The 26,481-nt window shown below is 51.9% G+C and overlaps 1 protein-coding gene across 6 annotated transcripts in view; it reads right to left on the bottom strand.

Annotated features, from left to right (window-relative positions):
- SMOC2 (SPARC related modular calcium binding 2) overlaps window positions 1–26,481 on the bottom strand; it is a 154,853-nt gene that overhangs the window by 88,977 nt on the left and 39,395 nt on the right. For all 6 annotated transcript variants that reach the window (XM_087865691.1, XM_045770611.2, XM_087865693.1 and 3 more), the window contains exons 2-4: window positions 19,182–19,353; window positions 9,434–9,540; window positions 8,606–8,705 (exon numbers count right to left, since the gene is read on the bottom strand). In XM_087865691.1, the coding sequence (XP_087721817.1) occupies window positions 8,606–8,705; window positions 9,434–9,540; window positions 19,182–19,353 (379 nt within the window). The remainder of the gene's footprint in view (window positions 1–8,605; window positions 8,706–9,433; window positions 9,541–19,181; window positions 19,354–26,481) is intronic.

Here is a 26,481-nt window from a genome sequence, read left to right as displayed (position 1 = left end):
GGAGGGGATAGCAGTGTGAGTCGAGAGCAAGGCTAGCAGTACAGTGGGGCATGGCGTGTCCAACAGAACACTCCACAGCGTGCTCTGCAAGCTCCTTGTCCCCTTATTCTGTGCCCATCCTCTGTTTACGAGGACATACCTCCCCAGATGGGGCCTTTCTATCACCTTGACCTCTGCAGAGCCTAGCGTGGTGTCCACGTGTGGAAGACCTGAATCAGAGTCAGGATGCCTGAGCGTGACCTGTGAAGGCTGACGAAACTTCTGTCAGCTCCAACGGTCCCTCTGACCTCAGGTCCGCTGACCCTCCTAGCAGCAAACGGTCCCAGTGGTGGAGAGCGGGGGGTAGAAAGACTAAGCATGAGAAGCAGTGGGTGTCAAGCCCAGCATGGAAACCAATGTTGACATCAGAGCACTTGGAAACCTGCCAGCCCCATATCACTCTGTGGTCAAAAGCCAGCCCTACAAGCGGTGCCAGGTGTAGTCCTATGGTTGGGCCAATGTGCACAATGAGAGCTGTCTGCGCTCAATTTTTAATAAATCACTATGGCACAACTCCTGCCTGGTTACCTCCCGGGGTTCTTGTGACACCCAACCCCACCAACACTGGTGTCGAAGCCAAGAAACGGGAAGTCCTGAGCACAACACGACCGTCCATAGATCGCCCCGTGACCGTGCAAACGTGGTCAGGCACCACAACTGTGAGCTGCCCCAGCCCTCCCACGCTGGACCCGACACATGAATGACGTGTGTTCTCTACTCTTGCTCCGCAAGACCCGGGCCAGCATCCGGCTGGTCCTACAGTCCTCCTTGGGCAACGCAGCCACCCACCCTCATGGCAGCAGTTCATCCGGTTCAAGACCAGCTAGACTGTGACGCTCACTAGGTGTCAGGAGAAGGTGCAGGAGCCTCTGCAGCAAATCCCAAATCTGTCCCGCGTGTAATGCTAGATATTAGGTACCTGTTAAACGTGGACTCTAACAGTGGGAAGTAACACCTCACACTAGCCAAGCAATGGTTTTCTATACACCATGACCTTAGCAACCGTAGATTTCTGTGAAGTGTCGGAGGAATCCTGGCTTTAAAGGAATCACAGGGAGGGGCGCCTGGGGGGCTCCGTCGGTTAAGCATCCGACTCTTGGTTTAGGCTCAGGTCATGATCTCAGGATGGTGAGATGGAGCTCTGTGTCGGGCTCCCCGCTGGGCATGGAGTCTGCTCAAGAGTCTCTCTCTGCCTCTGCCCCTCCCTCCTCCCCACTCTCGTGTGTGTGTGTGTGTGTGTGTGTGTGCACATCTGGAAATTTTATTAGAAATTTTACATACCCTGTGTTGGCTGTATCAGATTACTATTTTATCTCATTAGGGATGTAAATGAATTTCCTCAAGACTTCAAAAATTGTCACAGTCGTCCCTGACAATTTGTACTTTTCTCTAGAGCAAACCCCGGTGAGTGACACCTGCATGCAGCCACAGCAACACACTCTGGTTCTCACCCCATGACCCACAGGCTCCGTCCTCAGTGCACCTTCCACTCTTGCTAAAGCTCTCTGTTTTTATTCCCTTGCCAGGATGCACTGAAATATTTTACTTTACTATAATTTTCCAGGAAGAGAATTGTTAAGCCTAAATAAAAGCCATTTTGAGAGGAAAAAGGTCTCCTTTTGATCGGTAACCTTTCCAGTTCACACAAAGTAACTCTGAATTTGCATTTCAATAGTTCGTACAAAGAAATGCTCCAGAGACTGGAGAAGCCAGCTGTGGCTGTGTTGTTGATTTCAATATTTGGAAATTCAGTTCTTCTGGACGTTTCTTTCAAATTCCTCAGCTGTGCAGGTGGCTTCACTTAGCGCCAGGGAAATTCATTGGTGAAAAATGAAAAAACAGTTAGTTCTCTCGACCAAGTGGACACTTTCAGAAATGACTAGGATATGCGTAGAAGCGAGAAGTGCCCCCGTCGTGGGCAAACGCAAGGATCGTAGTTAAACTCCTGTAGACGATGCCTTGAGAGGTGATCCCATCTAACCCCAAGTCCTCTGTCATTCACGCCTGGACCTCCCCAAACCCAGACGGAGAAGTTGCTCAGTAAGAGTCGCAGACTTGCTCGCTCCTGTCTGCGGAAATGCAAATCCTCTGATAAGTGACCCCAAAGGAGAGATGACGCTGGATGCTATAAAACTTGCCAGGAACTGAGCAGGGCCGGAGAGCTGGCTTTCTGTCCTGCGCCACGAGAAGGCGCTGGAACCTGGGGAGTGGGGATGTCAGGTCCTGCTCGGGACGACTCTCCCCATAACCGACCCTGGTTTAAGAAGGGGGTGGGGTGGGCGGCTCTCAGGCCTCAGTCGTGGGTGCGGGATGTCTCCCCGCCTCTGCTGTGTACCCCCAAGTCTGTAGCTGACTTCAAACACATACCTCAAGCTGAGCTACATACGAAGATTCTTGGGATATTGTAACATGAAGAGCTCTTGCATGTAGGTTCAGCTTACAGTGTCTCACACTGCTTTGTACTCTTGCCAGGAAGAAGCTCTTGGCCACGGTGCACAGTTACAGAAGGGAGATGAGATTAAAAACCCTGAAGCTATTTCCAAATACTAGCGAATAGGCAAGCTACAAAAATCCTCCCTTGGAGAAAAGTCCTTTGTTTCTGAGGTCTTCTCCGCCCCCAGCAATGTTAGTCTTCAAATCTTTAGAAGGAAGAAGAAAAGAAAAAGGAAAAACCCTTACAGAATAAATATAAATCAGCCGTGTACAGATGGAGGCATGTCGACCTGGCCCCGCCCCAGCCCAGGGGACGGGGGAAATGCTCACTGGGCTCCCTGTCATTTCCTTCATCCCCTGAGCATCTCCCGTGCAGGCGAAGACCCTGAGCGGAAAGCCATCTGCAGAGCCAGGGCTCTAAGTCAGCGGGGCTTGCTGAGCATATAAATCTCCAAGCCATGAGCAAGAAACAGCTGCTTTCGGGCAGGGCAAAGCCTGGAGTGCATTTGGAGGCAGCTCAAAGAGCAGATTTTTGGGACTAAACTCTTCAAGGCAATGTGCTGTTTGCCACGGACATGCGCGCTGTCCCGCAGGTGGGAGAAAGCTCCTGCCATCCTTCCCCTTCCAGGCCCGGCTCAGGAGCCAGCACAGCCAGGAGGGAAGAAGGAGCGGCACTTTCAAGAACGAATTGTGGGAATGACGGCTCTGCCCCCTTTTGACACCAGGCCAACGTGTCCTGCTTTTCCAGAGCTGTCCTCGCCTGTCCACGTCCTCAGGCAGCAAGACTTCCTGTCGTGTGCCTGCGGCTCCCCTGACCTCTCCCAGCCTGTGGTGACACATGTATCCGCAGGGCCCTCCACAGACCGTGAGTGCCTTGCCCAGCAGACACTCAACAGGAAATAAATGAATTAACAACGAACAGCGAGCGGGTTCCTCAGGAGAAAGTACGTTGGATGTTTCCCGTGAGCCACTGGATGGATGGGTCACCTACACTATGATTTACTAAAGCAGGATCTCACGACTCGTGAGGGGTCAGGAAGCGCGTGTCAACAGGGGTGGGAGGGCAGGACCTGCCACCGCCAAACTTGCCCCTCCACGGGGACCTCTGCCTCTCCCCGCCCGAGCGCCACGCATTCCACGGCCATGGCTCGAAGGACAAGGCAGATGACTCCCTCGCTGTGCCAATCTGAGCAGAGCACTCACGCCAAGGGACCGTCCTTGATGAGCGCCGATGAAAGCTGATGGCGGGTTTTCAGAAGCACTGAGGAGCGGAGGTGCTGGGTGGGGCAGCACAGAGTTTCCTGTCCTCTGAGTACCTTGCTGGGGCCTGGACAAAGCCCCCACGTGCTTGTGGATCTCACACCTGGGCTTACACATATGCTAAGTAAGGAGTTCACGGCCCATGAATTTACATTATTGGATTTGGCAGAAAATGTGGGCTATGGAGATGGAAAGATAGAGTTTTAAATCCTAGCTCTGTCACTTGCAAGCACAGAGGCCTTGGTAGAGTCCCCACCTATAAACTAGAAGGTAATACCACTTCCTATCCAGGCCACCGTGATGCCCAACCCCTGGCGGGTCCCCTCGAGCACCAGCGGCAGCAGCGGCACTGACACGGGACAGCAGGGCACCGCCTCCGCTCCTCCAGAACATCGCGGACGGCAGACGTTAATGCCAGTCGCCCCCAAATCCTCGCTTACGCCTCTTCCAGCCCATCCCTCCCTTCCAGCCACAGGTGTGTCCTTTCTTATCCGCCCCTTTCCCTCCATCAAAACCCTCAGGATGATGCGTAAGTTTAGGAAGGATTTACGTCAGTGTGCTACTTCCTCCGATGACATTTACATTTTTAACTTTTTAAATCTCTTTAGATCTGTGGACTTCTGCTCTCGTACCGTAGACACACATGCACAGCCTGATAAACTATTGTCAAATCCAGAGAAGAAGCTTCCAGGGCAGAAGGAGTCGCCATGTCCCACCCCCTTTCCAGTCAAAATCCTCCCTCCCCACCTGGAACCACCGTCCTGATCCTACCATGACCCCTTGCTCATTGCCTTCGTGGCTCTCTACCCAAAGAAGTTTCTCTAAGTGCGGGAGCTGAGTTTTGTCTGTTTTTGCATTTTAAATGGACTTGTGTGTTTCGTGCTGTGTGCTTCCGCTCAGGACCACGTGGGAGCTGTGGGTCCACACAAACCGCACACACCACGTGATCCATCCACTCGGACACTGTGGACATCCATAGGCTTCCCAGGTCTGGTTGTTATCACAAATGCATCTCTGGACGCTCAGTGCTTGTCTCCTGCTGCAAACTGAGTGCACGTCTCCGGAGCCATGCAGCTTCCCGTCACCCACGGTCGGAGGGCAAGCGGACTCTACACCCGTGCACTAGCACTGGGCGAGGGTCTGTGCTTCCATGTCCTCACCAGCACGTCACAGATCACTTTGTCTTTGCTGCTAGTCCAGTGGGCATGGAGGGACCCTCACTGAGTTTCCCTGATCCTAATGAGCCCACACCTTCACCTGTGTTCACAGGTCATTAGAATTTCCGCCTTTATAAAATGCTGTCGGTTCAAGACTTTGACCATTTTTCTGCGAGAGTGTCTCATCTCATTCTCCTTATCAATTAATAGGAATTTGGGTAATTTGTATTAATGGCTTAAGAATACACAATTATGGAATAGAGGAATGGTCCCCTTTTTAAAGGGCCTTCTGGGAGAAGCGAGAAGCTGGAGGATTTGGGGGCAGGAGCCCTCCTCCGTTGTGCTGACACCTCGCTAACACGTGGATGTCTGCTTCCCTCCTCTGTGGCTTGCCTCACGGTGCGTCTGCACGTGTTCATAGTAAACACATACAAGTTCTAAGTGATGGCTACTGTTTATGGCTACATTTTAAATCTCTTGTCACGTTTTTTATAGCGTGTATTTATAGGGCAAGCTTGCTGTGAACTCCAGGACTAAAGATAATTGTTGAACACCGAGGCTTACCCAATTTTACTAAACCAGATGAAAACCACTCTCATCGTTCAGAGTGAGTGGATAACGTGCACCAGCCATGAGACGCACGTGATAATTTGCCAGTGAAGAGATGAGGATGTACCTAGAGAACGAGTCCCTGGCGTGTTGCAGATGGGAAATGTGATCCTCTGTGGCGCACGTCAGCATCACAGTGCCGTGCAGAGCCAAGCCCTATCGCCCTGCCTTGCTGTGTCATTTGTGAGGCTCTGTCCACGTCTGGGAAGAAATTAAAGTACGTTATGCAAAAGTTTTTTATAAGGTGTCCACGCATGTATGTGAGACCGTGTGAGGCTGTGTGTGTGTGAAACTGTGTGTGTGATTGTGTGTGTGAAACTGTGTGTGTGTGTGAGACTGTGTGACTGTGTTGTGTATGTGCGAGACTGTGTATGTGTGACTGTGCGTGTGAAACTCTGTGTATGAGTGTGTGTGAGACTGTGTGTGACTGTGTGTGCCTGTGTGTGAGAGACTGTGTGTGAGACTGTGTGTGTGACTATGTGAGTGTGTGTGACACTGTGTGTGACTGTGTGTGTGACTGTGTGTGAAACTGTGTGTATGAGTGTGTGAGAGACTGTGTGTGTGTCACTGTGTATGACTGTGTGTGAGACTGTGTGTGACACTGTGTGACTGTGTGTGACACTGTGTGACTGTGTGTGACTGTGTATGTGTAAGACTGTGTGTGAGACTGTGTGTGTGAGACTGTGTCTGTGAGTTGTGTGAGACTGCATGTGTGTGTGAGACTGTGTGTGAGAGACTATGTGAGTGTGTGTGACACTATGTGTGAGACTGTGTATGTGTGACTGTGTGACTGTGTGTGAAACTGTGTGTGTGACTGTGTGTGAAACTGTGTGTGACTGTGTGTGTGACTGTGTGTGAGGCTGTGTGACACTGTGTATGACTGTGTGAGTGTGTGTGACACTGTGTGTGAGACTATATGTGTGACTGTGTGTGACTGTATGTGTAAGACTGTGTGTGTGTGAGACTGTGTATGTGTGAGACTATGTGTCTGTGAGTTTTGTGAGACTGCACGTGTCTGTGAGACTGTGTGTGAGAGACTGTGTGTGAGACTCTGTGTGTGTGAGACTGTGTATGTGTGACTGTGTGTGTGAGACTGTGTGTGTGACACTGTATGACTGTGTGTGAGACTGTGTGTGTGTGTGTGAGACTATGTGTCTGTGAGTTGTGTGAGACTGCATGTGTGTGTGAGACTGTGTGTGTGAGACTGCATGAGTGTGTGTGAGATTGTGTGTGTGTGTGTGTGTGTGACTGAGCACTGTGAGTTTGTGGGTGCATCGTGCATGCGTGTATGAGCACAATCGTCCTGAGACTCTCCCTGGCCTCAGACTTTCTCAACAATTCCCCAAACCCTGCAGAGCTTCTGAGCACGACACCTGCTCTTCGTGCAGAACAAGAGCGTGACTACCACGGGGGGTTGGCAGACCTTTTCCACGGCGCCCTGGAAGCTACAGAGCACATCAGTAGCACAGCAGGTGTGAGGTGACCCAGCCCCAAACTGCAGCCCGGAAGGGAAAGGGACGCTCACTTGCAGACAGCGAGGCTGAGAGCAGAGCCCCCGACCTCACTGCAAGTCTGACCTGATCCACGGAGCCTTGCCCACAGTCTCCATACAAGAAATACCAGACTTTCAAGCAGACTGTTTTCCATAATCCATCACATGGACAAAAAAAAGTCCACTCAACCACTGTGAAAATGGAGCATTTCTATATAGTCAAATTATAATTCCTGGTACCTGCTTGAAAAAAAATGCGTAAGTGGACAGTACAGGGGTTTGATTCCAAAAACAAAGTACTATTTGGAGAATATAAGAAAGTCAGCCAGTTTTGTACATGGCTTTTTAATAAAGATCTGTCAGACACAACTTAATTTTCTAACAGTATCACTAAAATCACAGAAACAGGCATCCCCCTGGCTTTCTCCTTTGTAAAATAAGGCTCGGTGCCCAGTGCTGCCACACGCCTGAAATAAAATACGCATATGACAGTATCTCCCAGCGTGAGGGACGCACAGAGAGGCAAACTCGTGTGTTCATTTTTCTCTTTCATTTACTCCATGACTTCGAAAAAGAATTATTAGGTGCAAATGTTAGCTCACTAAAAATATTTGTCAGCAATTTTTAGCTCTTGGATAACCAAAGAGTTTTTTAAAATAAATATATTTTAATTTCACATTATGCACACCCTGTGGTTTTTAAGTGCTGACCAGTCACTGGAAATATTAGGTTTCACGTTACTGTTAATTACAGATGTCATCATGGTGAGCAGTTATGAGTCCTGGCCTGTGCCTTGGCTCCCGGTGTAAATGTCTGAATCATGAACCAAATTCCTAATTATAAGATGTCTGACCTTCAAAAAACTTAAGTCTAAAAGCAAATCCTAAATGCAAATGTTTCAATATTTTACGTGAAAACTCAGGAACATGCTTTGTGCTTTATTATCTCCATGGCCGTCCCGACTGTTTTACCGAAGTCTAATCCAGGGACCTAGATGCAGAGTCACGCATCCCTTCATAGACGGTCTCATAGCCCCCCGGCCGATTAATCCCGTCAAGCTGTAAAACATTCTCCAGTAAACGTGACCAGAATTATTTTTGGTAAAATATCAAAGGAAAATGGACTATCTCATGGGTTATACTATAGGTCATACTGCCAGTATTAATGCCTTCAGTGTGTCAGCCCCTCTGGAGTAATAAAATAACACAAATAAACCATCTGGCGTGGAGTTACAGACAATGATCCCCTTTTTCTTTGCAAACATATACATATAAAACCAGACTTTTCTTTCTCTGTCTTTCTTTTTTTTTTGCCAAAGAAAATATGTGGTCGTTTCCACTGCTGACTACAGTCCTTGTGGTCATTCCTAAAAAACTCAGAGTCTGAATCAAAGAACCTATCAGAGTTCGGACCAGATCTTCCACTGGGAAAACTGTCTTAGAAACAGTTTTCACCATATTTTAGGCTTTGTCCTGCGACAGAAACCCAGTTCCTGTGAATTCTCACAACGACCTATGCTGGATTTCTTTGGAATTGTGAGCAGACACGGGTGGGGGACCAGAATGACAGGGGACAGCGGTCAGGAGAAGGCTCAGCCACACAGTCGCAGACCTACCCGGGCACCTGGGTGTCTTGTGGGCCACGGCCGTGCCGCTGACGGGCCTCCCGTTGGGCGTGACGCACCAGCAGTATCCGGTGTAGCTGTGACACTGCACCTGCGGGACGGCGGGACGGGGGGGGGTGGTGGTCAGCACCGGCAGGACACGCGCTTCGCCCCTCGCTGCATCTGCACACTCAGCGAATGACAGGGTGGCCCCACGCCCGGGAATTAGAGAGCGCGCTAGCTCGACTGTGGCACTTGTGTGCAGTGCATGGGCTGCTCAGCCATCCAGGACGCCTGCCATCGGAGCTGCAGCCACACCTCATGTCACTGCCAGGCAGCTGGGCCCCAGGGCATCCAGGGACACACTCAGCGTCTCCCCGCTGGACCGCGGCCGAGGTGAGGAGAGGGGATGGCATCCCTCCCCACCCTGGTCCCCGGCATCTCTCCTGGTCTGCCCCCACCCCTGGGTCTCCCCAGCATCACTCCAGCCCCCACCCCAGGCTGTCCTCAGCATCCTTCCAGCACGGGCTGCACTCTCAGAATTCAACTGGGACTGGATCCTCAGCGATGAGCTGGGTGCACAGGGGCCAACCGGCCTCACCGAGGAAGCGGGCCGGACCAGGACACAGGGAGTGACACGGGGAAAGCATGGCCCTGACAGAGATACATGGACCCAGAAAGGCGCGAATAAACTCACTCGCACACTGGCCGTGAAAGTCAGCCCTGTCATTCACTCACGACTAACGTGGGCAGCGAGCTCCGCCCCTGGGGCCCCGGGCCCTCCTTCCCCCGCCCCGCCCCCATGGCTCAGGGGCAGGAGCTGCAGGGCGAGCACGTCACCTGGCTGTAGGTGCCGTCATCGTTGCACTCCGGGATGAACACCTGCTGCAGCTCCTTGCGGGCCTGCTCCTGGGTGTACTTCCTCTCGGCCACACACCTGGACACGTCTGCAGAAGGAGCAGAGCAGAGGCGTCACTTACGCAACCATGAGTTGCACGGGCGTGAGTCACCAGCCGCTGGTGGGGCAGGGTGGAGGGTCCCCCGGGGAAGGACCACGGTCCTGCACGGTAAGAAGAGTGGGGTGTTCTCTGCACTTAACGAGCAGGGACACTGAGGCTCAGAGGTGCCACTCTGCTTATCTGGCTACAAGGTGGACTTTGCTTCCTGGAAGGTGAAGACGTCCTCTGTGGTGCGGCCAGCAGCAGACGGGCCGTCTGTGGGTCCAAGGAGCTACGTGAGCACACCCGCTCCAGGACACACACCGGGGACCAGGTCTAGAAGCCCTGCTAAGACCAGACCTGACACTCTGGCCCGCAGTGCAAGGTCTGAAGACCACATTGGCGAGGAAATGACAACAGCCCTTGCGTCTGTCAGGCTGTCCCAGGGACTCAAAGCCATACTAAGGTCCTGCCCCCTCCACCTGCAAGTGGAAAATCTGACAGTAAGTCAGATAAAAAGTCCAATATCCTTAGCCCTCCCCCAACTCTGTCCCACATTTTCAGGCATTTATGTTAACATCGTTGTAACATAATTCAGTAAAAAGTGCTACACTCTTCATGCTCCTCAGGAAGCGATCTCCGGGGTCCCCATAAGTTCGCAAAAAAGGAAGAGTCTAAACACATTGGAGTGTGTCTCATCTCTCTCTGGACGCCAGCAGTTTGGAGACAGACCCTCAAAAGAGACCCAGAGATGCGTGTGTGCGTGAGCGACACGCTGGCACGGGAGTGAATCTCCACTATCGTCCCCACAGCCTGCAGCAGCCTGCCCGCGAGCTCTGGGACCAGGAGGCAGCACAATTCCTGCTGTGATTGCCGGGCCTCCAGTGACGGCAGCAGAGGCGTGAGGCCCGGAGCACCCCAGCACGGCAGACGTACAGAAGCACCTGTGTGCGTCGTCCACGGGCGTTGAGCCCCAGGACGCTGCCGCAAGCTCATGTTTCCCTTCCTCGGGCCACCATACGATGTCGCCCATCCGAGCTTTCAGACCTGAAAAGAATGTCATTTCCAATTTTTCTAAAGTGTTTCCAGATTTAAATAACAAGTTGTCGGGATCTTAAAGGCCCTCTGGACTCCGAGAGCTGCTTCTTCAAACGTGTCCACTGGCCAAGATCTTTAGATGGTGACTTTTGATTGCCTGGTAGCAGGAACTGCTGGCCATGCCAGCATGCCATCTGGGCACCCGCTCCCGGGCTCTGGGCCGTGGCCGCAGCTCCGGCGGCAGCCGTGTGCTGAATATAGACTCTGCCGCTGCGCAGACTCGTCCTGGGCTTCGGCGGGGCCGTGGGTTGCAGGCTGCACTGTGTGTCACAGGCACGCACCCTGCAGAAAAGAGACTTCCATCCAGGCTCCGCGCTCACGTCCCGATCCACGGTTTGGCCTGGCCGGCCGGCACTCACCAACATGTGGTTTTAGTGCAGTCTGTGTTTTAGCCGAGGACAAATCACTGCTTTGCTGGACTTCTGTCCTCGTGTTTTTAGTATAACCTGTGGTTTGTCTAAAAGGAAAAGTGATACGGCTTCCAGCTTGCAAGGTCTCCACCAGGGTACAGACGGAATTACAAATCATTTCTAATATTTGAACTCTCATGGAACATGCCAAAAAAGCATAAATTCTCCAAACAACTCGCGGACCTTGTTCCTGGCTTGGATGCCTTCCTTAGAAAACTCTGCCCTTACTGCTGATCGGCTAGTCCTCAAGCACGCAGCTCTCACCTCTGATGGAAGATTGCATTCCCAGTTCGCATCCGGCACACTGCCAGCTGTGTCATCCCAGGAAGCAACCCTGCAGCACAAAACTGTGGGGTCCGTGGCAGCCGTCCCTTGAAAATCAAGGTGCCATTTGTCTACACCACCTGCTTGTGCTTCTGACTCTAGATATTCTAATCAGGGTCTTTACCATCGAGAAGGGGCAGCAGCCCACCGGGTCAGCTCCACTGGAATATGCAGACACACCAGGAATTTCCCTCAAACTGTACCATCTCCCTTCCGTTCTCTGCAGTTCGTTACTTGTTTTATCGGGGTCAGAACACGTCTCATGAGATCTACCTGTTTGTTTAGCAAGCAGCTCACTGTAGGTGCCGCGTCCCGTGGTGACCCTGGGGGGTTGACACTCTCCCCTGCGTCCTTCACGGCACCTTAAACCCTGACATGGCTGACGTAGGCACACTTGGGCTAAATCAAACGTCCCCCTTTACAGAAATCCCAGTATTAAGCACAGTGAAATGAGAGGCGAGACTGGCTGTTTTTCTGGGTGGTGACTCGGTCTGGAATGGCTACCACGTGGTTCTGACTTTGAGGCTGGGCTCTGTGCTGAGGTCCAGACAGTCCTCGCTGCTGCGTGCTCGTGACCCAGCAGAGGCCCAGCTCGGACGGGCCTGGCCTCAGAACGGGGGAGCTGGACGAGCAGAGTCTACCAGACAAAGGAGGCACGCTCTCCCGGGGCGGTGGCCACAGAAATGCTGGTCCTACGAGTGACATGCCTCTTATTTGTATTGGCATCCAGTGAAAGCAGACACTGTGTTTCAAAGGTTGCAATATTTTATCCACCCATAATTTTGAAGGCCAGACTCTGAGAAAAATTAAGGATTCTGTGCTGCAAAGCTCTTTGCATAAATAGAACATTCTTTCCCTCCCTAATATAGGTGCTATGCTGTGATCAAAGGCCCCCAGAACAGGCAAGGTGCCCCATCCACCCTCCACCACCAGGCAGCGAGGGCCGAACGTCTGCCAGAACCACCCCTGACCACAGCACCCCAGAGCTAGAGCGGAAAGGAACAGAGTCTCCCTTTTAAATGACCATTATCAGTTTAAATGCAGAAAGACAGAAACAAATTATAAGAGGAAAACCTTAAGTCCATAATTGGGGTTGCCAAGTCATACAGGAAAAAAATTAGATGCACTACAAACTCTTGCAAGGCTATAGTGAAATACTCAGACAGGGTTTACAACATTGATACAGAAGAAACTGATGGCAGCACCTGTGCGGTCTGATAAACAGGAGCACCAGGCATCAAAACGGACCCCCCCAAACCATCAGCAAGTCGCCGTCACCCGAGTCTGAGTGCAACCTTCCCCGGACAGACAGCCCGACACTGAGATTCTCCCGGCTCTGCTGATGAACTAATGCTTCGAGAATGTAGGTACTGCTAGAGCAGGGGGAAGAGTTTTTTCACAGAACATTCCAAAAAGTTCTGCTGTGTTCCTGATTACAGCTTGAACATGACAGCAATGGTGCTGCCTCTCGCCGTGTCAGCTTTAGTCCGTAAGGAAGGACATTTCTAACATCAGACCTACTAGAGCACCATAAGGGAGGTAAGGCAAACATGACTGGAGCAGGGTTTCTGCAAGAGACAAAGGCAGATATAATTAAAAAGTCCTAGAACACCTCCTTACGTCATGGCTGTCTCAGAAAGCCTGCTGTGGGCAGAAGACGTGCAGCGTACACGTGGCGGGTATAGCACTGACAAGGACCCGCCTGAAGACTGCCCAGAAGAGTCACATACACACACACGGACACACACAGATACACAGGCATGTGCACACACCACCCACACATGTGCACGCGGTGTGAGCACACACAGTTATGCATGTGCGCACATACAGAGATACACGTGTGCACATGTGAACATGCTGGTACATGCATGTGCACATGCAGATACACATGCACGCATGTATGCACATGGAGGTATACATGCACGGATGACACGGACAGACAGGCATACACACATACACATGCCTATATCCTGCATAGACTTCTTTTATAGAAATACCTGTTTTATTGAAGAAAATTACAGCAGGCTAACAATTGATTTACACTAACCGGACCACACCCTGATACCGACGCTTTCTGTGGGGTCACAAAGCCTCCTGGTGAAGCCCCAAGAAACACCCGGGTTGCTCCGGCTTCCCAACAGCAGTGCCACCCGAAGCATAAGCTAAGGGCAGGTGAGGGAGCCTCCCAGCCTGTTTCTTGACCCTCCACAGTAAATCATGTTTGTCTGGTTCTGCCACGCTGTTTTAGAGACGAGAAGGCTGGTGCACACCCCAGCTGGTCGGTGAGAGACCAGCAGGTGCCCCGGCTCAGCACTCCTGCACAGGTCTGTGACTCTCGCCTGCAGTGGGCTGCACAGCGCTAGGCAGCCTGCCGGTGCGGGTCCTGGTGTCCCCCTGACTCCACTCCCGCGGCGCTGGGGCTCTGAGCGCCCATGCAGAGAACAGGCAGAGACGAGAGGCCACACCGGGAGTCAGGCTGCAGGGTACTTACTGGTGTGGAGCCTACACCACATCTTAATAAAATTAACGTAAAAACGGAGGGCGTTCAGAGATGGCAACACCCCATGCAATGGGGGGTGGCACACAGAAGCCCCACTCGAAAGCCTGGCTGGTTTCAGGGATGACAAGCCGCTGCGGGTTGCCACTCCACACTGGACGGCCGTGGACAGACACAGGTGTGTACCGCTGGGGCTGCCCTCCCGTGGGGTTTGGCGGATCGCGACGGAGCCCAGTGTCACCGAGAAGCCCCTCTGTAGGCCTGGACGGCACGTCCACAGAGGAAGGCGCTGGCGGCCGTGGCAGTTCTGTCTGCTCCCAGGCCGGGGGCTCTGCTGTGTGTTCCTCATCGTGGGAGGGTCCCCTGCTGCCCACGCATCTGCTATAAGGGAACACCTGTGAAGGTGCCGCCCTGAGCCCGAAGTGGCCACGCGTCTCTGCAGAGCTACAGGGAAGGTTCTGGGGCAGGTGGCAGAGGTGAAGGCCTCAGCAGGGCCCTCACGGCCCTGGGGAAACAGGCCTTCCCAGGACAGTGTGAAGATACAGGCTTTGTCCCAGCAGCCTGCCTGCGGACGGAAGGCCCCACGAGCACGTGTTCAGCCTTCTACACCAGTGATCACGGTTGGTCCGGAGAAAACTGTGTCTGTGTCATTCGGGTTCTCAAAGAGAAAGAACATGATGCCACAAACTCATCAAACATGCAATTATCGTGAGTAAGAACCACTCATCTGCTCCTGTTGTGAGGACGCAATCTGCCTCCATACTGACACCGCGGAGGCCCGCGCGACGTGGGCTCGCCATGGGCTCACCGTGGCTCGCCAGGTGCCCGCTGTGGGCTCACCATGGGCACACCATGGGCTCACCATACCTCGTGGGGGGCCCGCCAGGGGCTCGAGTGGCTCCCGGAGACTGCAGCCTTGCTCAGGCGGTCACACCGAGGACTACAAGACGCTGGCAGCAAACACGAGCGGGGCAAGATCAGGAATGTTTTGTAACAATGCTCCTTTCCTCGGTCCTGGGAACCCCCAAGACGACCGATATCCGTGATCGCTCTGTTTCCAGAAATCTCAAAGTAGTTCCAGTGCCTCCTGGCATTTAACTGTTCTTCTTCCTCTTTTTTTTTTTTTTTTTTTTTTGGCTTTTTTACTCAATGCCAGAAATTTTGTTGAAAAGAAAGATAGCTCCAATGGTCTCAGATCAAAAGAAAAGTATTAATGTGTTCACTAAGTTCTGAAAACACAAACTCCACAGATTTCTAAGAAAAATCCATCAGCATAAACCACTGCGTTTCTATTCAAGGTCAATGGTTAAATCATAACATCAAATTCATAAAACATTTAATCCAACTTAATTAACTATGGACTAAAATATTTTAATTGTTGTTTTCAAACTAGTATATTCAAAACAGGCCTACGGAACTGTCACCTCCCCACCCCTGTCCATGAAAATGCCCTCAAAATATGCAGCTTCCCGTCTGCCGAAGTGACACTGTGACGCACTAGCCTTTTCCAACACCAGGAATAATTCAGAGGAAAGATCTGGACAGTTACCGGTATCACGTGAAGTGGTGTAAGGGTGTGACATTCGGTCTTGTGCTCTCTCCTTCCCACTCAGAGAAGCAAGCTTTTGACCTGGCTGTGTCGTCGAATCTGCCGTATTTGTGCCCATAGAGGACAGAAGAGGGTCACAGCATCATCTGCCCCGTGGCGGGGCAGGGATCCCGGTCTCTGGGCCCCATCCGCACCTCGACTCACTTCACCTCCTCCATCCCCAGGAACCGCTTCCTCCCCGTTGGCACCCTGGACAGGCTGGGGGTGTTGCCTGCTGGACATCGGGACAGGGTGGGTAAGTGGCTGGGAAAACATGCCAGCCTGTGCGAAGGAGCCCATGCTCTGAAAGAGGTCTGCCTCCTGCCGTGAGCCAGGATCCAGGCCGGGGGCTGCTTCTGCAGGAAAAGTCAGATCGCAGATTGGAAGCCCATTTTCAGGGCACCCCCGCATGGTACAGAGTCATGTCCCTCTCAAGATGAGGGCTGAAAGGGGAGCCTTCAGAGCCCCCGCCCTGTGCCCCGAATCTGCCACAGCACACGTGCACGATGCCTGGCACGGAACCCAGTGCGGAGCTTGATCTCACAACCCTGAGATCCAGACCTGAGCTGAGCTCAACTGAGCCACCCAGGCGCCCCACCCAGGAATTTTAAAATAAATGTGTGGCTGACAATGTCTCTCTAAAGTAACTTTAATATTTGCCACCCTTGGTCCCTGAAGCCCCAAGTAAACATGACTTTGAAATCTATATTCTTGGGGCGCCTGGGTGGCGCAGTCGTTAAGCGTCTGCCTTTGGCTCAGGGCGTGATCCCAGCGTTCTGGGATCGAGCCCCACATCAGGCTCCTCCGCTGGGAGCCTGCTTCTTCCTCTCCCACTCCCCCTGCTTGTGTTCCCTCTCTCGCTGGCTGTCTCTCTCTCTGTTAAATAAATAAATAAAATCTTTAAAAAAAAAAAAAAAAGAAATCTATATTCTTTTTATTTTTACCCTTTTGATTTAATTGAACCAGCTTTTGTGAGGTGAGTTTTACTCCTACCCACTTCCCTTCGCATATTTTCTGTGTCACAAATTCATGGGATGACGTTTGTTCAGTGAGCTGAATGAGAACCCCGGCCAGGAGAATTCGCCCGAGCAGGGAGGTTGGGTCCACACACGAAGACATGAACAAGGACGTTATCAAGAAGCAATGCAGCGTGGACCCCACAGCGGGCACAGCACGCTCTGAATCTGGTTTCCACCCAGTGAGGGGCCCTCTGGCCCTGGTCCACCTAACCCAGCACAGGCGCCCACGGCACGAGCGCTAATGCAGAGGCCGTCGAAGACAACAGCTGATTGAGGTTGTCTAAAGGAACACGGCGGAGAAAGGAACATTAATTCAAATGTTACCGCCACCTCCAGAGCACGTCGCCAAAGCCATGCCAGCACGGGTGATTGCTTCTAGAACCTTCTCTGAAGACTAGAACATCTGATATTTGACTTATTCTTAAATCACTTCTCCTGTCTCACGACAGAAAACTGAGATGCAAAACTACAATCAAGACATCGGAATTTTTCTCAGACTGATGTGTTTAGACCAAGAACACACAAATTAGACGCAGAGTAGAAAGGAAGAGAAGTATTTGCATGGAAGTGTCTTCTTTGATGCCACTTTTCCATAAGCCGTGGTCCTGCTGCTTCCATGCTGAGGCCCACTGCAAATCATTTCTTTCAATTCCAGGGTAGTTAACAGGCAGTTACAGGTGTACAATCTCGTGATTCACCAATTCTGCACATTACTCAGCCCTCATCAGGGTAAGTGTGCTCTTAATCCCCATCCGCTATTTCACCCACCCGCCACCCACCTCCCCCTGGTCACCATCAGTGTATTCTCTGTAGTTAAGAGTCTGCTGCTTGGTTTCTGTCTCTCTCTCCCATTTTTTTGCTATATTCATTTGTCTTCTGTCTTAAATTCCACACATAAGTGTAATCATATGGTACTTGTCTTTCTCTGACTTATTTCACTCAGCATAATACTCTCTAGATCCATCCATGTCATTGCAAATGGTAAGATTCCATTCATTTTTATGTCTGAGTGATACTCCATCGTGCATGTGTACACACCACATCTTCTCTATCCATTCATCAGTCTATGGACACTTCGGCTGTTTCTTTAACTTGGCTATTGTTGATAATGTTGCTATAAACATCGGGGTGCATGTATCCCCTCAAATTAGTGTTTTTGTATTTTTTGGGTAAATACCCAGTAGTGCAATTGCTGGATCGTAGCGTAGTTCTTTTTTTAACTTTTGAGGAACCTCCATACTGTTTCCAGAGTGGCTGCACCAGTCTGCATTCCCACCAACACCGCACGAGGGTTCCCCTTTTCTCGCATCCTTGGCAACACCTGTTGTTTCTTGTGTTGTTAATTTTAGCCATTCTAACCGGTGTGAGGTGATCTCTCACTGTGCTTTTGATTTGCACGTCCCTGATGATGAGTGATGTGTCTGTTGGCCATCTGGATGTCTTTTTTGGAGAAATATCTGCTCATGTCTTCTGCCCATTTCTAATTGGATTATTTGGGGGTTTTATTTATTTTTTTTTTAAAGATTTTATTTATTTATTTGACAGAGACAGCCAGCGAGAGAGGGAACACAAACAGGGGGAGTGAGAGAGGAAGAAGCAGGCTCCCAGCAGAGGCGCCTGATGTGGGGCTCGATCCCAGAACGCTGGGATCACGCCCTGAGCCGAAGGCAGATGCTTAACAACCGCACCACCCAGGCGCCCCTATTTGGGGGTTTTAAATGCTAAGGGTCTAAAATACATAGACTCTGAACAAACCCCGATGGTGGAAAGAAAGCCCTTGTGAACATGTAACCATCAGTTATGGGCAACACACAGGTACCTGTGTGTGGTGCCTGTGGACACGGACTGTCCCAGGCGAGCCCACGGCCCCAGCGTGGGTGCCGGTGCCGGTCGCTGTGGGGAGCCTGCGTCTACAGGCAGAGCTCTCCTGGGGGGTCAGTGGGAGCAGGCAAGGTGCTGACTTAGTCACGTGCCAAAGTGACTCGAATGTGTCAACCTCAGATACACTGTATCACAAAGGAAGGGAGAGCAGGTGACTCAGAGCGTGGCCAAGCGTGGACCCGAGACAAGGACCACTGTGGCCAATGGACTTCCACCTTGCTGAGCGGCTGCTGGGCCAACAGAGCGGAAACTCTTCTCAAAGGCGACGGACATTATTCTGTGTGGTCTTTTCTCTTAGATAACAGGAAAAAGAAGGTAAATCTCCTTCTGAACGCGACTCTGTTTGTGCTTGAAACATCAGCGTATTTTGCTGAGTCAAACCCTTCATTAACATAGGAAGTATTTCAATGTTTTGCTCTAAGCATGCTAGTTAAATCTAAATCTGATTCTTAAATCGGGATAATCAGAAATTACATGTGTAAAATGGACGGAAGGAGAATCACTGACAGTGGCTGCAGGTGCTGTGTGCACGTCCCGTTGGCTGAAAGGAGAAACAAGAAGGGGTAGACGGAACTGGTTCTAACTCTGGTGAGAATCCTCTTTGAAGACTCAGATAAATGTGTGTCCTGATAACATAAAATCTCCTAAGGAAAGAGCACGTAACAACTTTAAAAGATACCTCTGCTCCTGAGACAAGAAATTACCTTTCTTCCTTACACACTCTGAAAAAAACCCCACAAACCTAAAGCCCTTGAGATTTACATATAAAAATTAGCAAAGATGACAATAAAAGACATGACCCTCATGTTAACAGCCGCTCGCCCCCAGCTTACCTCTGCAGTTCCCTCGATAAGCAATTTCCAGCTGAGGGTCTCTGCATTTGGCGCGCTGAAACTCGCAGCGAGACAAGAAGGTCCTGCCGTCCGACGCGCAGAGGGGCTTCTGCGAGGAGCCCCCACAATCCAGGCTGCAGTCCTTGTCTTTATCTTGATCAACTCGCAAAAACTTGGGGGAGGAAAAAAAAAGAAGCCAGACAAAGGTAAAGAGAGGTCCTGCAGAGTCACGGAAAACAGAAGTCTGCCCGAGGCCACTGCACATCGGGCACAGTGCTGCCAGAAACATGGCGGGAAACCCTGAGAATCGGAGCCCTGGGCTGCCGGGGATCCCCAGAACCCACCCTCTCCGAGCCAGCCACTCGAAGTGGTGATAAAATTGAATATCTGCAGCGGGACGGGCAGGAATTCTGTTTTACCGTCAATATTTGCCCTTCCGTTTCTGAATTCGCTTGCTAGTCCCCTCCTGCACGCCCGGTCTTGCCGCCACCCTGGAAGTGACTCCCGAGAGTCAGGAGTCCACGGAGGGGGTGGGGGCAGGTCAAGCCCTTCTTGCGTCCTTGCTTGACCTAGCTTACCGTCTTCTGAATGAACGCCCGGGCCCCGGGGGAGGCTGCTGACTGCCCAGACAGCCTAGCAGCACTGCGCACGGGCACGCATCACCCCAGCGCTGAGTGGACACAGAGGTCGGGGGCCTGCCCTCACCCAGCACAGCAGGCGCGCGCGAGCACAGGACGGGGAGGAGCCCCTGAGACGGCCCAGCAGCCCCTCCACAGCCGCCCGCGCTCCCTTCGTCTGCTCCAGGGTCACCATCCTTGCCTTGGCTCCTCCTGATGCCCGGACACAGCACCGCAGAGCCAGCCGTGTCCTCCAGGGGCCCTACCCCTGCCCTCCGTGGACAGTTCCACTCCACACGGACCTGTCCAGTCCTCCGTCACGCCGGCGGAGCGGCAAGCATGACGGCGGGTCTCAGAAAGCACTTGGGACAGCTTTGTACTACGGGACAAATGGAATCTCCACGCGCTTTTGGTCACTGCTGTATCCCCTGCCCCAGAGGTGTTTTCTCTGATTTATGGACCATTAGCCATTCATTAAAGGAAAGCAAGCAAGGAAAAAATAGGAAACTGAGAGCTGTGGTTATTTTTTTTAAGATTTTATTTATTTATTTGACAGAGAGTGAGAGAGCACAAGCAGGGGGAGGGGCAGAGGGAGAGGCAGGCTCCCCGCTGAGCAGGGAGCCCGATGTAGGACTTGATCCCAGGACCCTGGGATCATGACCTGAGCTGAAGGCAGATGCTCAACCGACTGAGCCCCCAGGCGCCCGAGAGCTGCGGCCACGACCGAGTACTGCATGGTGCTGGCTGGCCCTCTGAGTGCTGTGTGTACTGAACAGGTTTGTCATTGTTTGTCCCAGTAATATTTATGGAGGTGGAGAGAGCTGTGCTCACAACAGCCTGTTCCCTCTCAGAGTCCAAGCTGGGGGAAGAGTAGGAATGGGGTTCGGAAGCTCGGGTACTCTCATCTGCTTGTTCCTTTATCAGTACAAGAAAAAGAGGAAATTCGCAAATTTAAGATACTTCATTCTTTAAAAGGTACCATACTTTCCCCGTGAAGCTCTGGGGGTCCTCACTGACACTGTTTCCAGAATAGCCCAAGGCTGACGCTGAGACAGAGCGTGGACGGAAGAACGGACCCCAGAGGGAGGCCGGACAGGGACTCGTGCCCTCGGTCGGGGTCCTGGGAGGGAAGGGCCGAGGGTACCTGGGCCAGGAAGGTGAGGCATGGACATCCCAGTGTGTCGGAGAGGCTAGAGAAGGTGGTCCTGTCGACATCTGGAGGAAGGCTCCAGCCAGGAGACAGGTGGGGGCAGCAGGAGGCTGTGGGGTCTCCCCTCAGTGGGGCCTGGGGCTACGGCAGGGACTCACTGCTCTAACTTGCCCGAGCTCAAGCAGCACACCCTGATGTTTCCTGAGAATAAGCTCACTTGCTAAAATGATCTGTGCTTATTTCAGCCAAGAGGCAAGTGAAGACAGATCATCGCTTTCTCACGGTCACGCAAAATGCTGTTCTTTTACTTAAAAATGGGCAAAGCGAGCCCATAAGAACATTTGATTCAATTCCGTCTCTATGGAGTTTTAAAGCCCGGTTTTTTTCTCTTTGCTCCAAGTGTGTTTTAACTTTCTAGCCACAGAGGTGCGCCCTGGGGGGCCGCCCAGCTGCTGGGAGATGCTGACAATTCAGCCTGGTGTAACTCAGGAAGTGTGTCCACTGAAATGTCACTTCCAGTGTCACGGAGGTTTCCCACCTTGCCTCATTCCTCCCTCAGAGCTCTGGGGAGTTCTGATACATAGCCCGTAGCTGGGCCCCAACAGTGCAGCATCATGCGAGAGAGACACACAGAGACAGACAGAGGGACAGACAGACAGAAACAGAGACAGAGAGAAACCGACAGAGACAGACAGACAGAGACGGGAGACAGAGAGACATTCAGAGACAGAGAGAGACATAGAGAAACAGAGGTAGAGAAAGACAGAGATAGAGACGGAGACAGACACAGAGACAGAAACAGGGAGACAGAAACACAGACAGAGGAACAGAGACAGAGAGAAACAGACAGAGACAGACAGAGACGGGAGACAGAGCGCCTGTGAAACAAGGAGCCCCCCTGCACCTGCGAGGCGCTCAGGACCAGCCCCGCCCTATTAGCCATGCCCATCCCTGCTTCTGGGAAGGTGCTGTCACCCAAATCCCACTAAGTCTGAGGTGTAAGAGGTGGTCTATTTGCATTTCCTGAAACCCTAAGTTAGGAAATGCAGTTTACTTATGGTAAGACATCGTAATTATCATTTTCTCTGAAGAGAAAGACAGCTTCTACACCTTACCATAAAAAAAAGAAGGCCTAGCATTCAGGCATTTGGAATTTGACCATAATTCTTGATAATTTAATGGTGTAGAACTAACAATGGAGCTTTTCTTTGTCAGAAATAAGAGAACACACACTTTACGCACATTTCTCTCCCTCTCACTTTTAACAGCAGTTATGTTCCAAGGGAGACGGTGCACAGGGGAAAATGAGCTTTTACCCGGGCTGTATTCTTTAACAAAGCCCGTTAAAGGAAAATAAAACAGCCCTGTTTTTTTAAAAGATTTTATTTATTTATTTGACAGAGAGAGAGACAGCCAGCGAGAGAGGGAACACAAGCAGGTAGAGTGGGAGAGGAAGAAGCAGGCGCCCAGCGGAGGAGCCTGATGTGGGGCTGAAGGCAGATGCTTAACCGCTGTGCCACCCAGGTGCCCCAAAACAGCCCTATTTTAAAGAATTCACTGTTTATGAAAAGAACATAACTTTGGTTGGGGGTCTTCAAACTAGTTAAGATAAAAGGTAATTTGCCAAATTTAGAAAGAAATCTGTTAGATATTGAGTGACACGAAGAAAGACCTCAGAGTCCCGGGGGTCCCCGTGTCTTTTATCTTGACAAAGCGATGCTGTGTGTCCACATGCAAGGACAGTGGCGGGAGGAAGCTGCAGAGGGTGCCCGTGCCATGTCTGGACGCCACACAGTCCTGCATGGAAAACAGGTAGGTCCGATGCAAATGGATCAAAAACACGGTCTATATTTTGCTTAATAAAAAGCAAGGGTGTAAGCCAGAGGGAAAGTTAGAACAAAACCCAAACATTGAAGAAACGGGTTAAAACACTCTTTAAATATTCATGTGAATGGATTTTCCCACATTGATATTAAGACTTTTTTTTTTTTTTTTTACTGTTTATGCTATGGGATAGCGTTAAGAAATACATAGTTTGCAGCTGTAAGAGTCACAAAAGCAAGGACTTTCTAAATCAGAGACCACTGGAAAGTGAGTACAGCTTCTAAGTGTGTTTGCTTAATCTGCAGACGAGGCTCACCCTGCGGGTCGGGGGAAGGGACGCGCGGCGAGGGCGTCGGTGAGGCGCACCCGCTGGGGCGTAGGTGGGAATAACTTCAAAAGCAACGGAAGGACAGGTATGAGGGGGTCACAAACGAAGCCTGTTCTAAGGAGCAACGTCTCCGCTTTAAGCCCTGAGCTTTCTCAAATTCTAAGAGAGAGGTCGCTGCTTTATTAAACCAGAGAACTGAAGTCCACGATGCCAACGTGGAGACCTTGTCCCGTCTACAACCCGCACTTAGAGGGTAAAGTGAAGCCAGCAGGGCGCTTCTCCCAGTGCGCCTACCTCCGTAAGCACTCGCTCACTCTTGCTCTAGAAGCAGTACAAGCCGAGTCAGATCCAGCTTCAACTGAACTTTTCAAATAATTATTGAGTGACTGCTCTCTACCTCCTCTCGTCCCCAGGACAGTGGGATTCAAAGGAGGGCCTGTCCCTGTGGAGCTTACGATTTAGGGGCTAGCAAATCTGGGACCACAGAGGATCACCAGGTGATCTGGGACCACAGAGGGTCACCATGTCGTCTGGGACCACAGAGGATCACCAGGTGATCTGGGACCACAGAGGGTCACCAGGTGATCTGGGACCACAGAGGGTCACCATGTCATCTGGGACCACAGAGGATGACCAGGTGATCTGGGACCACAGAGGGTCACCATGTCGTCTGGGACCACAGAGGATCACCAGGTGATCTGGGACCACAGAGGGTCACCATGTCGTCTGGGACCACAGAGGATCACCAGGTGATCTGGGACCACAGAGGGTCACCAGGTGATCTGGGACCACAGAGGGTCACCATGTCGTCTGGGACCACAGAGGATCACCAGGTGATCTGGGACCACAGAGGGTCACCGTGTCATCTGGGACCACAGAGGATCACCAGGTCAAGAGGAGGTAGCAGGTTTTTCAAGGCAATGCAGGAAGCAAATGAAGGGTCAGCCCCTCTCTCAGGGTCAATGCTGAGGGGGTACGCGTGACAGGGGGACACAACAGATGGGACAACAGGTGTGGGGTGGGGTGACACAGGGGATGGAGCGGTGCCTCTGAGTACCAACCCCCAGGAGGACTGTCCATTTTGTGTGGGAAACCTACACAGAGCCCTCAGGGCTTAAAAGCCCCCGGGGGAAACGCAGTCCCCACACCCTCGATGAGAAGCTCAGGGACGAAGGTTCTGGATGCTCCTTATGGTCAGTAGTGACATGGAAACACACAGTCCAGACTCACTGTGATCAAAGCAGGAGCCTAGAAACTGTTATTTTTTTCTCTATTTGCCGTGCTGCCCTCACCACTGGCATGGACATAAGACTTTCTGTGAGTGTTTTTAGAGACTCCTTGCTGGCTTTTGGTCCCCTGACCCACCGTTTCCCGGAATTCTTCCAGCTCCTCTGTGGCCATCGCCTTCTGCCTGGCGAGGCTTCCGTCCCAGCCCACAACTAAGGATGGGCACGTACTGCGCTGTTCTGCCTGCTCGGCACGGCACGTCTCTCCCCTTTGCGCCAAACATTTCCTTTTTATATGCTCTCCTTGCCTGCTTCCGCATCAGTATTGATTTCAATATTCTTGTATTTCTGCTTCTTGTTAGCGCTTCTTGGACATAAGTCAAGAAGTCTCTTGGGTTATTAATTGTTCCAGGTTTATGTTAATTTGAGATTCAGTGAGAACTTAGTTATCATAAAATCCTTCTTAACAAAAAATCATGCAGATGGTATTACCTTAATACAAGAAGGATCTTTGGCAAAAACAAAAAAATCACATTAGTCAACATTTGTCATGACTCCCCAGTATCAGACCTGACTTGTCTGCACACGGCAGACTTGGACTCTAATTCCCTACAGAAGACTGCGTGCAGCGGCATTTCCAGCCCCAGGTGTCCCACCCTCACCTGAGGGTCTCATCAGGCTTTCCTTCACGTTATAGTGTTTACAGCGGGCTCACTGGACGCTGGGCACTGTCTCCATTAGTTCAGGGGACAACCAAGAGCCACTTTCTTAGCCAGAATCCCAGGAAGAGTCAAGGACTATGCTTATGTCACAATTTACTTCTTCTTCTCGGGCTGCAGCCCATGAAACAGCACCAGGCTGGCACGTGGGAGACCATTTACACTGGACACTCAGCCGACTGTTCGGAGCCCATGGGACCACCGCCCTTACAGGCTAAAGAGATGTACATTCATCTATGTGGCCTTGGCAACCCCACATAGTGTCCAGTCTACAGCTGGTGCTCAATAAATGCTTGTGTACCGCGACTCCGTGGAACTCACTACGGACTGGCTAGGGCAGATGGCCCAGGAAAGAGAAGGTGTGTGAGCACAGTGATGCAGGGTGCAGGAGAGGGAGAGAGCCGCCGCCGTGGACAGACACGTAAACTCCAGGCGGAAGGCACGGCCGGCACGCTCTGTTGTGGCCTCATTGGAACAAACAGCCTGCCCTCTGCCCGGCTGCCCGACGGTCCGGCTGTCCCTCCGCCGCCCCCTGCGGCACAGGCCTTCTTTGGTAGACATTCCAGGCGTCTCCGGACCCAGGCACACAAACGCTCGAACGTCAGCTCTGCCCGTCAGTGGCACCAAAACCAAACCTTCTACCTGGAGAGCAACTCCAGGGACCGGATGAGACTTACATGAGAAGTGTCTACATAGAAAGAGAAGGGACTAAGCCCCTGCCAGACGCCACTTCCTAAACAGCCCCGGCTGCACACGGGGGTCACCGTGGCTCTGTGTTGGCGGCACGACCGGTGGCGGGGTCACCAAGCAGACCCCTGGTTCCCCCGCCCCCAGAGACTCTGATCTGCAGACCTGGGGTGGAACCTGGGAATTCCGTGTCCCATAAACAGGCCACGCGAACGTGTGGGGGCCTGGCCTGCATCACACGTCCTCCACGCGGCAGGAGGCGCCCTCGGTGGCACGGCTGGCACCCGGCCAGGTGGCGGGGCCGCTGCGGGCTGTGACGGCCAAGTCTCTGTGTTCGAGAGGGGCTCCACGTGACCTGTGACTTCCCCAGCAGCCCCCCCCGTTTTCTGAGGCAGCTCAACGAGCAACGGACGGCTGCTGTTCTCTTTGTGTCCTTGCTTTCCGTACAATATCAAACGCGTTCCATTGATAAAATGCCATTTTCTAAGGCGTCCTGCTGGAGTTTCTTTTTTGAGGCTCCTGTTCATTTCAAAGCACTTAGAACAAATTACACTAAAATACATGTTAGAGAGTGACCTGCAAAGCCGAGGAAATACAGAAGCTGAGATACCAGATCATTTGTTCCCTGGCCCGACCTCAGCGGGGGCCACAAACTCTGCAGGGAAATCATTCCCACCGCAGGCACCACGAGGCGGAAGCAGGAACTAGGACACAAGCCCCTGCTGGAAGCAACCTGCTCACGCCGCCGT

This window comes from Ursus americanus, chromosome 11 (genome assembly GCF_024610735.1).
Source record: "Ursus americanus isolate L20-20 chromosome 11, mUrsAme1.1.p, whole genome shotgun sequence".
Classification (NCBI taxonomy): Eukaryota; Metazoa; Chordata; class Mammalia; order Carnivora; family Ursidae; genus Ursus; species Ursus americanus.
Note: the sequence above shows the minus strand (reverse complement) of the source record. Positions and strands in the feature narration are given on the sequence as shown.